At 39.4% G+C, this 16,382-nt stretch overlaps 1 protein-coding gene and 1 long non-coding RNA gene across 2 annotated transcripts; one reads left to right on the forward strand and one right to left on the reverse strand.

Annotated features, from left to right (window-relative positions):
* Nucleotides 1–1,323: 1,323 nt before the first annotated feature.
* Nucleotides 1,324–3,497, reverse strand: LOC128092970 (uncharacterized). Its single transcript, XR_008212132.1, has 2 exons — nucleotides 3,365–3,497; nucleotides 1,324–1,570 (listed from the first exon to the last, which is right to left on the reverse strand). It is a non-coding gene; the product is annotated as an uncharacterized LOC128092970 (long non-coding RNA).
* A 10,163-nt stretch (nucleotides 3,498–13,660) lies between these two features.
* Nucleotides 13,661–15,912, forward strand: LOC120426742 (farnesol dehydrogenase). The gene is made up of 5 exons (XM_039591520.2): nucleotides 13,661–13,758; nucleotides 13,953–14,376; nucleotides 14,437–14,699; nucleotides 14,763–14,900; nucleotides 15,403–15,912. Exons 1-5 carry the CDS (start codon nucleotides 13,750–13,752, stop codon nucleotides 15,445–15,447), a joined length of 879 nt encoding a protein of 292 aa, XP_039447454.1. The 5' UTR covers nucleotides 13,661–13,749; the 3' UTR covers nucleotides 15,448–15,912.
* The last annotated feature ends 470 nt before the right edge of the window (nucleotides 15,913–16,382 follow it).

A 16,382-nucleotide genomic window follows, 5' to 3' on the forward strand; every position in this document is an offset into this window, starting at 1 on the left:
ATGTAAACTTTAAACCGCTGGGGACAGGCCAATTCTCAACCAAATGGGCTGATATTTGGCATGAGAGTCCCTATGGGTATCCTCTACTAGGGGAACCTCGGTTTGCCTGATTCTGAGAACTTTTTTGTTTTGATGAAACACCCTAATATTTATAAACATTCTTACACACGTTACATGTTTCCAGATCACTTCGTATGATTTTGGGGCATAAATGAGCCAGAAAGACATAAATTATTTTTAATGTGATTTGATTTTCCATAATAAAACATTGCAAAGGTTTAGGAGATTTTGGTGTGGACTGTATTTTATAGTTTATATATTTACATTACAGATTTGTTAACCATTTAAGTATCACTTGGGTTTTAAATACTCAATAATTCCCATATCTTGGCTCAAACTAAACCAATTTTAGTTCTTTTGGGTTCGTTCGCTCAGTAATTTGTTTGTGCAAAAAAAGTTAGTTTCCAAAATATCTAAGTATTGACGAAATTTAATTTTTCGCGGAAAAAAAGTTTTTTGCGGTGCTGTGCATTGGAATTTCATTTTGAAGTTTTTTGATATTTTTTTTTTGCCCTCTGATTTTTTGGACAAATTTTGAAGGGGGTGACATAAACTTTGAAAATTATTTGCAACGGCTTTACAAGAAAATTAAAAATGTAAAACATTGATTGATTTCGTTAAACCTCTAACGCCCAGAGCTGTTTGCTTATCGTAAAAAAGTAAATGGTTAAATTTTGGTACAATAATGCAGGAAATACTTTACTAAAGTTTTAAAATTCTTTGTGTAAATATGGGTATTCGAAGCCGTCGCTCCGTGCCATTCGTACACTTAGGAGCCCAGGGCGGCGAAGTCCTGTAATTCTGTAATTCTGTAATTTCGGAATACATTCGTCCGGCTTCAGCTGAAGATTCATGCTGTCCCATGTTGCATGTTCGAGTGTAGACCTACGGAAAACCTTGCCGCGAGGAGAGGTGAGTGAGAAGTACACGAACCACCTACGACATAATTCCTCGGGCGGCCCAGGTCAACTCGAAGTTACCCCAGGCACCCCCAGTGCAGGACACATTGGGGGTAGAAAGTGGATAGAATTTTCAGTGAATACAATAATTATGACAATATAGGTTCATATAATCCTTGTTCCTTAATCTTACCTTTTGACACTATCAAACCTAGCAATATTACTATTGCATCTTACCATTCCCTTTTGACAGTGTCAACTTCAAACCTTCATCCATTGTGCAATTAACACCTAATTTCCGCTATATTCTTCATGCGGAATCGTCGTCTACTTTCTTCGCCTTATTATCACTTAACCACGACGCGATATTGTTCTCACATTTTTTGAGCTTCTACGACCGATTGTTATTCACGCACTTATAAAAATACTTGTTCTGTTTCGCGGCTTTGTGAAAAATACACGTGTGTTGGCTGATACAATGACTTTTTCGGTCATCGTATGCTCGCAAGGTACATGAAAAAGAAAAAGAGAGAAAAAATGGGATAAGTACAATGTAAAATAAAATCGAACATTGAATAACAGACTAACACAGAAAGAAAGAATAAAGAAACCTTCAGAAGACCTCCGTGTACGCACGAGTGCAAGCAGCAGTCAAGTGCTCAGTGCTCCATCGTTTTTTCGAAATTTTTCGCCGTAATTTACCGGGATTAGCCGCGAGTTTGCTCCTGCAGCATGCCAAGGGCCGGCCGTGGCCGTGGCAGTTCGAGTGCGGCCTCGAAAAACCCGCGAAGTTCGTCTACCGGCCGTGTGCAAAAAGGTAAACAAACCAACGCCGCGTCGTCCGCCATCGCGCCGGGGAGTGTGTGCGCCAAAGGATTCGACCCCAAGTTATTACACCCTAATTACCGCGTCCAGGATCGCAGCCCTATTAGGCTCCGTTCAGCTACTTCCGGCAATCCGTCGACCGATGGCGCTTCAACATCCGCCAACATTCCCACCAGTAACAAGTTCGCGAGACTGAGTGACGAGGAAAGCAACAACAACAACACCGACGGTAGCACTACCGACGACGACGACGACGATGGTCGTACACGGAAAAAAGTGATTTCGCCAAAAAAAGTAATTACTCCAAAGGAACGACGACCACCACCAATTTTCGTTTTGGACACGTTGGCGGACGATGTTGACGAGCAGCTGGAAGGCCTCGTGTACTGCCTAAAAATAAGTAAATCGTCAGTGCAAGTGTTCACATTTGACCAAAAGAACTTCGACCTGGTTGTGGAGAAATTGAAGCGTAAAAACTTCAAATTCTACACATTCGACCCCGTGCAGAAGACCGCTGTTAAGATCGTCTTGCAGGGGTACCAAGACCGCCCGACCTCCGTCCTCAAGGAGCACCTCTCGGGTGTCGGAATAACGCCGCGAGACATAAAAGTCCTCTCGCGGAAGACAACAGTCACAGGTACACACACACTGTACCTGTTGTACTTCGATCGCGGCACCGTCAAACTTCAAGACCTGCGGCGGACTAAGGCGTTGGACGGTTTTTGGGTAAACTGGCGGTTCTACTCAAAGAACCCGTCGGACGCAGCACAATGCCACCGTTGCCAGAAATTCGGCCACGGCTCGCGGAACTGCAACCTCCCGCCCCGCTGTGTGAAGTGCGGTGAAACACACCTCTCTGAGGCGTGTGCACTGCCGTGCAAGGCGGACCTGGGGGACAAGGCAGAGCAAACCAAGGCGCGCATCAAGTGCGCGAACTGCGGCGGTAACCATACCGGTAATTACCGCGGATGCGTCGCGCGGAAGTCCTACCTCGAGGAGCAGGAAAAGAGGAAGAAGAAAGCAGCAGCGTCCCATCCTCCTCAGCGAAGTACGAGCGCAGCCGTTCCTGCAGCTGGCCAGCGTACGGTTCCAGCGGACAACCCAGCGTTCCCTCCTGGATGGGGGCGGTCGTTTGCGAGCGTGGTCGCTGCCGGTAGCGGCGATGCGACCCAGCAAGGAGTCACCGCGGAAGATCTCTTCACCCTGCCGGAGTTCTTTGCTCTCGCGGGGGAGATGATGACGCGGTTTCGGACCTGCCGTAACAAGGCGGAGCAATTTCTGGCCCTCGGGGAGCTGATGATCAAGCACATCTATAAAGGATAAAAAATTGTGATCTAGTTTTAAGCTTTCTCTATTTCTATCCCCTTTCCCTTGCAATTTTAGTAAGTTTTTTTTTTTTCTTATCTTTTTCTTACTTTCGGTAACCCCTTAACTACAAGCAACAATTGTTCCAAAATGGATTATGATGTAACACACAGCTGAAAGGAACTCCAAAACTCTGTTATGTATTTCAAAAGAACTTATTGTATATTGATAATTCAAAAAAAAAAACAAAAAAAAACAAAAAAAAAAAAAGAAACCTTCAGAACTACCAACTTGTAACGAGAAGCTTACTAGAAAACAACTGAAGTTGTGAAATATGGGACAAGACAAACAAACTTGAATAGCTAACATATATAATAAAACAGTTTGAACGTACCTTTAATCATATTAACAGTTATGCCCAAATTTCTTACCAAATTATTTTCAGCAGTTACATTTCTACAATAATGTATTGCGATTCCAAGTTAGAATAATTGAATAGTTAAAGTTTATGGGTTAAGAGACAAGTTATAGCAATAGCAAAATAAATAGATGTATAGATTTTACTAAATTTTATCTTAAAAGAATAGGAAAAATCTAGCTAGTTTTTGAAAATAGCCAATGCACCAAGAGCAAACATACAGCATGTCACGTTCACACAATATGGAGTAAATGTGATAAACTATATGTCCACATTCGGGGCACCACCTTTTTCAGAATATAGGAAATGATAGAAGGAAGACCCCATTCTGTATGGTGGAAGATTTCTGCAACACCTTGGACTCGGACCAGACATTTTGTCTGAAATAAGAGAGAAAGACAAATATTAAAATTGTGGTATTATCACTAAATCCTATCATCCTTTCACCCCCCAAGACATGGTCTATCCTTCGTGCCTTCGTGTCTTGGGTGATGGCGAATTCTACCTTCTTCAATGATCTTCGGACCACCTCCAACTAGAATTCACAACAGGACCTCCCTCGGCTCCAGTTTACAACATGACAGCGACGAGAACACAGCCGAATGGGAGTTGACAGTATCAAATGCATGCTTTACCCTTTGCTTTGCTGGATACTTACTAATAGCAAAGGGCGAGAGTCCTGCGACTCTCAGCAATCATGAATACTGCCCATTTGCCACAGCCCAGGGCGGCGAAGTCCTTGTAGATAAAAAGGAAGACACTAGTGGTTGGTACTAGCAATGGTGGCCGACAGCTATAAAGTCAACTTCGTTTTTTTACTTTACTTTAACCCATAAATATCGAATTGGTGCAAAAAAGTTGAATTTGAAGTGGTGCACCCAGAGCACAGATGCGCAACTTTTTTTAAGTCACAAAAACTGATTTTCTTCAAATCTATTGGATCAGTTGTTTGAAAATGCATCGAAATTTGTTGAAAACTACTAATTCTTTTCTGTAAGACCATATTTCTTAAGCATGAAATACAAATTCTAAAATCTCTGCACTTTCAGATTTCTTTGATTAAATCATTCAAAACTCACAAACAGGAACTTATAAAACCATCGGTCTAATAACAATGTTTTGTCTTATTTTGGAATAGTCATAACGTTTATAAACTTTTGTTTTGATTAAAATATTTTTTTTTGTAATTGGAAAAAGTGCTCCTGAATATCTGGTGCACCAAACGGAAAAGGTTGAAAAACACTCAAAATCGGTCCAAACTCACAATGTTATTCACAGGGGTTCTTGTTCAAGGTTCAAATGATAGCAAAACATTTTTTGTTTCAGAAAATGTTGTGTTTTGTAATTGTTACGGGCATTCGGAAACAGGTCTTATTTATTCCCCTAAGATTTTTGTTAACATTTCGCACTGTAACTTTGCTTGTGCTTAACCAAATTTGATTAAATTTGGAGAGATGTTAGCATACATTCTACATGAACAACTGCAACTTGAAGCACCATGAAAAGTTGTGTCAGTATATTTGAGAGTTCAAAGTTTTGGTGCTCTGAAGTAACCATGGGCGGGAGAGGTTTAACTTAGATCTAATTATTGAAATAAGTTTCAAAATTATAAACGACTTTTTTTTAAGTTTTTGTGATATTTTAGAACACAAAACATTTTTTCTATTGAATTGTTTAGTTTAGCATTTCCATTCCCATTTATTTTCTTTTACTTATTTTCTTTTCGTGAATAGCGAACAATAAATTGTCGTATGAATGAATTATAATTCAGAGACTTATAAATATTTGAAATAAATAAGAATTTTCGTATCAATTTAGAAAATTATCGCACATGTATTTTAACTGCGAGATGCAACAAAAACTCCTTTCCACTTATAATATATAACATAATTTTGAAGTTTATGTTAATAACTGACATGACCATACGAATAGTAAACATGTCATGTAAAGTGGTGCAAGAAGAATAAGCAATTAAAATAGTTATCAAAAAACTAAACTTATCTGAAAATATGCTACATGGACTTAAGAGATTCAAAAAAAAATTATAATTACATGAAATCTGCTCAAACTGTTGAAACAATAATTTCCTTAGATACAATACTGCACGAAATAAGACTATCGCTAATTATATTTTAACTTTTTGTTAAGTTATCCAAAAGTATCACAAAACTAAAACCGTGCCCTAATCATTTATTTAAAATTATTTCAAATGACAGTTAATTTTTTGTAAAATTTTTGTTTTCGAAACACATTGGAAAAAACCCCTAAAACGTATTTTTATATTAGCCTAACCTTGAAATAGAAAAACACATTGAGAAATAAAATACAAAAGGTATCTTGATAAAAATGTTTAACTTTAAAAATATTGTTTGTATTGTTTTTAAATTCTACTTATCCTGTCGTTTTATCGTTAAGGGAAACACAATGCAATTCGATCCAGACTTTTGATCATGTAGGTTAATAAGATTTAATTGAAACTATAGTACATTTCATTACGTTTTTTTCAAATTAACTGAATTTATTGCAAATAATTTTAGCTAAATAGTTTGTTTTCACACAGATTTAAGTGCATAAACATACATTAAACGTTGTTTAAGTTAAACATCATAATTTAGTTAAACAGAATTGTAGGATACGAATCCATAAACCTTGTTTTACGTGTATTTAAGTTTGCAGATTTTTGCAGATATTTGAAAAAAAATTTGCAGATAACTCAAAATTTCATCTGGCATCCCTGGTTGAAGCGGGAATGAGAGAGAAAGGGAGAACGTCAAACGCGAGTGTGTAAACACAAAAACGTGTTCGGCTATGTTCGGCGCTGATACTATCAATACGGAGAGGAGAGCAGTTGTATTTAGGGGCATGAATATTCAGGCGTGATAATTGTAGTTGCTGAGAGCTGATAGTTTGATATTTTAACAACCCTGCCTGACACAAAAAAAAACAATGATTTAATTGAAATTATTGCTACCCTGTTAGACTGAAGTCCTGCGGTCGTGCGATTCGAAGCGTTATTTACTCGATGTCGATTGAGTCCTGCCTTTTCGGGCGATTGTCGTGCGTTTTTCAGCGTTTGCAAAAAACTAGGCAGGCGATGACACAGTTATGACCATGACAGTTAATTTTTGGTTGGTTGCCATTGTGATGAGTTTTTTTTTTCCGGTGTGATAATGTTTCAATTTTGTTATAAAATGAGTGCATGTCAGCTTTGCGGAATAATGGAAGAGGTATACAAATTCAGCGTACAATTTTTGATTACATTTTCCTCAATCAACATTCTCTTTTAGACAAAGTCAAAACATGCAACTTTTGCCACCGAAGACAAATTCTGAGACGTCTGAGATCATGAAGGCTCGCATTTGCACTTATAACGCCTATTATAATGTTGTTTAATTTATGATGAGAAATAAAAAAACATGCAATTTAAATCTGTTTTATAAACATCTAATTATCGCAAAAAATCGAAAATCAAACGTCAGACAATGGCAGGACAATCTGAATAACAAAGTCGCCCGAAATCGGCCCGACAACGGCCCGTCAACGTCGATTTTCTCAAACGTCGATTTCGACGATCGTCGGACAAAGTGTTGCATATACGCACGAAAAGGGCCCGAATTCCGTCGGACAAACCGTCGGAATTCGGGCCGTTTTGTCGAGCCGTCCGGCGGTTTTCGGGCCGTCGTCGGCCCTGTCCGTCTGTAAGGGTATTGTTATAGGGTTAGTAAATTTTCACGCTCACGTCTACTCGTCCCTCTTTTTCTAATCAAAGCAAGCCAAAGACAGAAAGGCTTCAGCGTGAAAATTCGTGAAAATAAGATTTATTATGTACACAGTAAAAAAAATCATGGTAATATTACATCTGGGAAGGGGTACATCTTTTATGTCAGAAAAAAATGTGTAATTTTACCTTTGAAAATGTGTAATTTTACCATTTCTGTGATGTTAAGCCAAATTTCAGCCCTAATTGAGGTAAAATCACATCATTAAAGAGATACCTAATATTCAACCTTTCAAAATTACACCTTAAAAATTTACACATTTTTTTACTGTGTAGTTATACAACAGAGATGGTCATTAATCTACTGAAAGGGGTTATCATCTCTTTGCGTCCAGTCCAGTCCAAAAAAAAATAGTTTAAAAATAAAATGCAATAATTAATAAGCAAATATAGGGGAAATCTTCCCTTTCTAATCAAACACCTATCTTCGTCATATGGAGAGTTTGATGCCCGATTAAAGCTCCAAAAATACTATTCAGGCTATAAACTTACCAGCAACAACACCGCCTCGATTAAGCACGCAAATGTATGCCACTTACTGGCCAAAAAGATCAAATTTAATGCACTTTTGATCATAATTTCTATTTTGCGAGACCATTTCTCATCATTTTGTTGGCACACACATCCACACGCAAGATGAGAGCTTAACTGCTTAACGAAAGTCGCCATCAATATCTTTTCACTTGCGCTAACGTTTTCAAAGCGCTTAAGATATAAATTTGCTTCCAACTACCGGCAACATGTTCTTTTGAACATTAGTTAGTCACTCACTTGAAAAATTATTCCGAAACATGTAAATAATTAGCAAGCGCCATCAAAAAAACAAATGCGCCAAGTCTTTTGACGTTTGACTTTTGACGACCCATTCCAATCGAAGGCTGAAGAAAACCGAGCGAGAAGCGAAGGCGAATAAAGAACAAAGGGTGGCCACCAACACCACCTGCAGCGCCTGTTGGAGTGAGCCAGTGATGCCATGAAACTTTCTCTATAAATGCTACTTTTCGTGAGTGTTTGCTTAAAATTTAATCAATTTTGGCAGCACTAAGCAGACCCAAAAGAGCGCTGGAAGAAAAAAGAACTAAGCTGAAAATAGGAAAATGGGCGTGGCCATGAAGGCAGTAGTGACCTGTTTTCACCACAAGAACTTCTGAATATTTTCATCGAAATGACAACAACACTGCGTGGGTGCAAAATTCGCCAGGAACAAGTAAGCATCCTTGGAGCATTCATCTTAAAATATATAGTTCGTAGTTTACTCGTTCTAATGATTTTTAATATTTCAATGAATTTATTTTTTTTAGTTTTAAGTTAGGATTAGTTGATTAAGTGATTTTTTTTCTTTTTAACCCAAATGTATTCAATTCAATGCAAAAATGTAAAACAATTTGAAAAAAATAAATAAATGTGATCAGTTAATAATCAAACGCAAAATACAACAAAGATGAAGAGCATTAAGCCATACCACTTAGCATGTAAAAGAAATGTAATTATTATAAGAAAGTTCAATAGAGACATATTTAATTTCAATTTCAAATTTCGACCGGAGTCACAAAAGAGTATGCTCAGAGCGGAGAGAATCTAACCAAGTACAAGCGCGGCGCTCTTTTGGCCAGCACTACCACATTTTGCCGTCAATTAGAATCTGGCATGGTGGAAATCGCTGTCAAACTCAAATGTGCCTTTGACATTGCATTTTTTTTATAGCATTAATTTTAAGCAGTTTAATAAATGATCGAAACAAAGGCGTTCGCAGACTATTTCGCGTCAGCTTTGAGCGACATAGCGCAATCAGCCTCTCTGAGCCATTCACTCTACTACTCGATTGAAATGAGAGGGAGAGCAAAGAGAGAGTATTCAGTAGCGATCGGTGTGTAAGTGACAAATGGTAGGAAACGGTCAGAGCAGTTTTTCGTCGCGTTTTATTTGTGATTGCGAGTGAATGAGTCTTTTTGGAGCAATCAGGACCCAACTGCATATCATCACACATATTTTGTTTCTTAAGTTATTGCGCCTATCAAGAAGTAATAGATTTTGCCGATCATCTCGAAGGACAAGAGAAAATGAGCGCACGACAGCCGCAGTGTAAAACGTAAACAAATACTGATGTTTGTGTGTTTGTGTCCGTGAAAAAGTATCAACAACATTTGGTTACTACACTCAACCCCCGCTGGTTGGTCACTTTTTCGTTTGACACTTTTTTAGTTTGTACCCCGTTGGTTGGTCAAAGTCAAACTAAAAAGTGACGAACTGTCACTTTTTACACGGCGCTCACGCACACTATCAAAACAAACGTTTGGTAGTGTGTGTGAACTCCGTGTAAAAGGGGTGTCAAACTAAAAAGTGACCCCGTTCGTTTGACAACAGTTGGTGTCAAACCACCGGGGTTTGAGTGTATAGACAACGTAAAATTACACCGTGGTACAATTTTGACTAAAAACAATGCAATGCATCATTGTTTTTAGTCAAATTTGTCCCACGGTGTAATTTTCAAAATTTCAAGCAATGATGCCAGATAATCAGATTTGTCTGTAATTCACAGACATTTGAGTTTATGCAGGGATATTTTTTAAGGTGCACTGACTTTAAAAAAAACTTCATTAAATTTACATTTTGTAAAAATTTCGTTAGTCTTAAAATGCTTTAAAAGGCAATTTCTGATGGATTTCCATGACTATAAATTGATATATTTGAATTTTACACAAATGCACAGACATACATAGGCTTTTTTACAGACATTAAAAAAACATGTGGCATTCCTAATTACAAAACATATTTCGTTGGGAGATCAATTGCAACTTTCTCATCAATATACATTGAAAGACTGTAAATAGCATTTATGCCAATATTTGAACATGTAAGTTTTCTAATCCATATTTTCAGTTAAATAGTTTTTTTATTACTCTAAAAGTGTACAAAACAAAACAAAACTTTTCATTTCACAACTGATCATAAAGATACATTAAAGTAATCCCCGAACAGAAATTTTAGCACTTTAAAATGCTTAGTTTGAACAAAATTACCAAAACCCTACTGAAAGGCTCAAACGACTTTAGAAAAAAAATCATTTTGCCCAATAAAACTCATAACCCTCTACTGCCCAAATTTTTTTTTCGTGTTTTTATTTTTCCCGTGTTCAGGAGGTCATTTTGAGCAACTTTTGTTCTACGAAAAACTTTACTTCTCTTGTTTTATGTTTTTCTTGTTTCATTTTTAGTATTTGAATTTGCATTTATCTTGTTTAGTTTTTGTTTATTTTCGGTAGTATTTGGCCTATTCTACCACTTCCTATCATTACATTTTGCCTATCTAATTTATCCATGTTTTAACAGTAACTTTTTCAATTTTTTGCAATTTTTCTCATTTTCTGCTCTAAAATGGCACCATTATCATTTAAATTGTAAATAAATGCGTAGAGGCATTGTCTGGGGCACTAGAAAAATTGCTGCCTCCTTCTTTTTACTTAAAGTGTAGGAAATGTTTGCACACAAAAAAATATTACGGTAATGACAAAAGTAACTTACTTTTGAATTAAAAAGTTGTTAAAATTTGCTACATTAAAAGTTTTTTTCTTGTTTTGAAAATGAAAACTTTTACTGCTACAGTTTTTGAAAATCCCATTGCTCACTGATTTAAAAGTTTTTACTTTTAATTCGACTGTAAAATTTCTTTCATTTTGACGTTCTCGTGTAACCGTGTACGCCTAAGTCGCAAATGTAAACAAACACTTTGGTGGGTCCGGTGGTGCTGGTGAGTCTAGGACGCAAAGCAAAGCCGACTGCGGCAGCAACCAGGACTCGGACGCGGAAACCTTCGTGAGCCAAACAGCAGCAGCGGAACGCCTTCGAAGGAGGGTGGTGCAGGAGCGGGACGAGGTCGAGTGCTCGAAAAGGACAAGGTCAGCTTCCTGCAGGAACTGCAGCTGTTCCACGGCCGGAATGCGTAAGAAGGAAGCTTGGATGTTTTTTGGGGTTTGTGATTGATTTTGTTTGTTTTTGTAGGATGAGAGGTAGGAATGTGGATTCGCACCGGTTGTATTGGGTGGTGGTGGCCCGGGATTGGTGGTTGAAGGTCAATTCGCGTGAGGACTGGGCGAGATCATCGAGGAGATGGCGCTGCCGAAGCGTTGCGTGAACAACGAGATTGCGTTGAAGAAGATAAACATCCGGGTTTTGGACAAGTACGAGACAGGTGATTTTCACGGTAAGGAGAAGGAGCCGACGAAGAGGAGGACGACGAGAAGCGGGATAATCGGAGGTGGCCAGAGCGGATGTTGCACTCGGTGCCGGCGGTTTACAACACCGGTGAGTAATGAGAATGTGTGCAGTGGCTTGCCAACTTCACTAACTTCCATCTCTTTTAGTAACTAACCGCCCACAAATGCTCATCTCGCGACGGTGCAGCTCCAGCCGAATGAACCTGGACAGCGTGCCGAAAAAATCTGTGTCATTCTCGAAGGAGGATGAAGTTCTCGAAATCGAATTCCGTTCTGAGGGCCTCATCAACCCAATGTTCCGGATGCGCTTCCAGAATCTGGAACTCCCCGTTCAGGCACTTCACTTTCCAGCCGGGAAACGTCGATCACCCTTGCCGAATCTACAGTCAACTTCTCCAAACCTGTCCTGATGAAGGCCGGCAACGTGACCATCCTGTTCTCTACTTTGCTGTCGCGCGTAGAAACGTCCGTCTGGAACCGTCCAGCTTGGGGTCTTCGGAAGTGACCGGTGGCGTTCCCTAAGAATCGGTACAGCTTGGACTCGGATTTTGGCCAGAAGCGTTAAATACAATAACAAAATGTCTTTTTTTAACATACTGTTTAAAACTTTTAAAAATAAACATAAAATCAAGCCCATTTTTCTGAAACTATCACTGTAGTATTAAATGTTGTTTATTCTTGCTATAAAAGGTTTCTTTTCAAATTAAAAGTGAAACACTTTTACCGATACAACAATTTTGATCCATAAATGCATGGTAGTATCAAAAACTTTCCAACTTTTAAATTGAAAAGTTTGAACTTTCTACGAATATTCACCAACGCGAACTTTTAATCCAACGAACGATCTTTTTAAATTTAGAGTATTTTTTCTTTGTGTGTGTGAAAAACAGAGCAAAAGTTGCCCCCAAAAAAAATGACATTTCTTAAAAACATTGGCGAAGTCACATAAAACAAGTAAAACTTCCAACCCATAAATTTTCTAAAATTTTAAGAGTTCTTCTTTCCAAAAAAAAAAGCAAATTAATCCACTTTAACGACCCCCGGGTCTTTTGTGGGCTCTGTTGCAAGTTTCTGCTCATTTCTAGGCGTCCGAACGTTATGTGTGGTGAGTCACCCAAGACCTCTTTTACGCAAATGGACCGACGTTTTACTTCTCCATCCGATAGAAGGCGTGGTCAGGCAAATCTCGTCTCGAAAAATGCCACCGGGTATGTCTGGGATTGAACCCAGGCCATACTGGGATTTAGAGGTTACCACGCTAACCACTAAACCACCGGACCCGGCTTTGTAAAGATCAAAAATTGATTGAAAATGGATTTTTGGCGATTTTTTAAATCGAAGCCCGTCTAAAGGCGGGGTTGGGTTGTAGAGGGTTAAATTTATTGGCTTTATCGATCAAAATAAAATGTAGAAATTAGTTTGCAGAATATTTTTTCAAAATAAAATATCAGCATTTGTATACACTCAACCCCCGGTGGTTGGTCACTTTTTCGTTTGACACTTTTTTAGTTTGTACCCCGTTGGTTGGTCAAAGCCAAACTAAAAAGTGACGAACTGTCACTATTTACACGGCGCTTACGCACACTTTCAAAACAAACGTTTGGTAGTGTGTGTGAACTCCGTGTAAAAGGGGTGTCAAACTAAAAAGTGCTCCCGTTCGTTTGACAAAAGTTGGTGTCAAACCATCGGGGTTTGAGTGTAATTTGAACAGGAATCATTGCAATTGAGCAAAATTAATAAAAAAAAATCTAGAAATTCATACGTTTGAGTGCACTCCTCATTTAATTATTCGAACGTTTAAATCAGAAATCTTGACAAAGAGACCGCCAAGACCTGTGGTTATCAAGCAATTTATTTTGTTTCTTAAAAAAAAATCAACAAGAGCAAAAAAAAGAGTAAGTCTAGAAAAATATTACTTGCATTTCACGAGAAAAAAAAATCATATCAGAGTAAATAAAATCGCATTTTTTTCCTGAAAATCGATTTCTTTGATTTCGCTAACCCCCTGCAGTGCATTGGTGTTATGGCCTATCTACAATCACTTAGCTTAGAAAATTTCACTTAGCTTAGGAATTTGAATCAATGGAAATGAAGCCGAGCTTCTACAATGGAAAAGTAATCAAATTAGAAACTGACGTATGGCTTGAAAAATTTCAAAATCTACGGTAAGTTGACGTTTCAATATCAAAGGTAAACAAACAACTGCATAGCAACGTATATCAGCCCAGCAAAATTTCTAAGTTGATTGTGGATGACGGCCGTAAGTTGCGTACTTTCCTAAGTAACTACTTTACTTAGATGTTCTAAGCTAAGTGATTGTAGATAGGCCATTAGGATTATTCCTTTTTTCATACGTTATCCAACTTTTGGCTTCGCCAACTACCAAGTACAAGTCACCTATCCACGTCGCTACCTTAGCAAACACTGGTAACTTAATATCTTCTCCTCCGCAAGCCAACCGAACCCGCGTCTTCAATCCAGACCAATTTAAATCGACCCTTCGACGATCGTCACCATCCAGATTTGCAAGTCAGTATCAGACGGTCATTCCAGCAGACTACAGCTACGCAGCTCACCATGGACAAGTGGTTTGGCAAAGTGGCCCTGGTTACGGGTGCCAGTTCGGGAATTGGCCACGAGACTGCGCTGGCCCTGGCCAATGCCGGCATGCTGGTCGTCGGAGCCGCTCGCCGTGTCGAGTTGGTTGAGGCGATGGCCAAGCAGGTTAGTTCCGGGGTTGGTCGAATATACGCCCGGAAGTGCGATGTGGCGAGCGAGGAGGATCTGCTGGCCACGTTCGATTGGATCCGGAACGAGTTGGGAGGGGTTGATGTGCTGATCTGCAATGCTGGGGTGTTTCGGTGTAACTTTGTGACACGTGAGTTGGGGTTGAAGATTGTGGAGTAGTTTTATGGGAAGGAAATTCTCTTCGTTACAGAGAGTGATACGTCGGATTTTCGGGACACGTTCAACGTGAACGTCGTTGGTACTTGCATCTGCATCCGAGAGGCCGTGAAGCATATGAAGGAACGTGGTAGTCCTGGGCACATCTTCATCGTCAACAGCATTCTTGGAAAAAAGATTCCGGATGTGTCAGTACCGATGTACGGGACGTATCCGGCCTCGAAATACGCTCTGACCGGACTTGCCGAAGTTGTTCGTAAAGAGTTGATGTTCTTCAAGCTACCTGTTCGGTTGACCGTAAGTCCTAGATTCTACCTTCTTAAATCAAATCTCGCATCCTGAAGTCAAACCCCTTTTCAGAGCATTCACCCCGGAATGGTGCAGACGGACATGATCAAGGTGTTTGATTCGGCCCTTGCCCAGAGACTCCCAAAACTGGACGTCGGGGACATTACGAATAGCATTCTACATTGCTTGCAGGCTCCACTGGATGTTCACGTAAGCGCAAGACCTTCGCAACGTAATTAATACGACGCTAATCCCGCTTATCGGCAAGTCGGCGGTTTGGTGGTTGGGGATTCGATTTCAATCCGCCGCCATCGTCGTGGATCGAAATCTGTCGAACGGAAAGGAAACGGCGCATACACTTCAAGTTGAGGTTTCTGTCTGATTGAATTACATGTGCGGTAGAGGTTTTTCGAAGAAACAAGTTTCACTTCGTGTGAACGTGATATTTGCTAATGAATCGTTTGTGGCTTGCCAATAGAAATTTTAACAATTTGATTGAAATTAACGAAATATTCAATAAATTCAATTTGTTTAAAGTTCGTACTTCTGTTTCTCCATGAGCTTAGAATTTGTAGTAACTTTTTCCAATTGTGTTGGCTTGTGTTATCTTGACTGAAAAACTCCACTGTTCAAATCTAAACAATATTGAAAAGTATTACTTTTCAAAACAAACTGAATTTATTTTTCCAACATTATTTCTCTCTTTGCCCAGATCGACGAGCTAACGGTGATGCCAGGAATGGTCCCAATCCCGTAATAAAACTATAAATTCATCTCCAACATGCACCACACCGGACTCCACAACTGACCCAAAATACCCTCCAGGGCAGCAAAACTACCATGTACCTCCACCGCCCTGAACCACCATACATCAGAGAGTGCAATAAAATCGCTCAACTGTTACAGCAGTTCGCCGAGGTGGGCGGCGGGAAAACCACAAAAATGAAACTCCATTTCATTAGTTACAGCCAATAAAACCAAACCGACCTTCTTTACACTAACTAACTAACAAGCTGCGAGGGACTACCGATTCCGGATGATGGTTGCAGTTTAGTACGTATACTTAACCACCCTGCAAAAGTGGAGAAATGGAAAAGGAGATGTATTATGTGCACTTTATAACTGTATTTATATAAAACTGACCATTGACTGTTGTGTGTACTCTGGCACTAATAAAAAACTGGACTTGATTCGATTATTACGTGACCTCAGTCAATAAAAATGAAGCATTTCAATTGACCGAAAACCCGTTTGGCCATCGTTCTTATGGCTCAATATATGGCACGATTTGTGGCGGCCAGCTCGGACGCGGCAAAGGATTGGATTGAATTAGCTAATTTATGTTGGACATTTGCCGACGGTTCTTGGTGGTGGTCCCAAAAGAAAGTAACAATACTACGTTGGGATATGAATGGGCGCCGGCTGCCCTCCATTTGTGCTGATTGACTTGCTAATTTTTAATTGAGAGCAATCAGTTTGGTTCGGAGCCAACGGGTTTGGATTGTGGATGACAAATGAGTGCGGTTAAGTTGGTGGGAAGAAGAATTAGTTTTAGTAGTTTAGCTGTTGATGTTTGATAAAACGAGCCGGACTGTCTGTGTGGATCAATCGGACCGCGAACTGGATTCACAATTCAGAGGTCGCAGGATCGAGGCGGATTCTTGTCGCAAAAAGAACGATACACGCCTGTGG

This window comes from Culex pipiens, chromosome 1, assembly GCF_016801865.2.
Source record: "Culex pipiens pallens isolate TS chromosome 1, TS_CPP_V2, whole genome shotgun sequence".
In the NCBI taxonomy this organism is placed as follows: domain Eukaryota; kingdom Metazoa; phylum Arthropoda; class Insecta; order Diptera; family Culicidae; genus Culex; species Culex pipiens.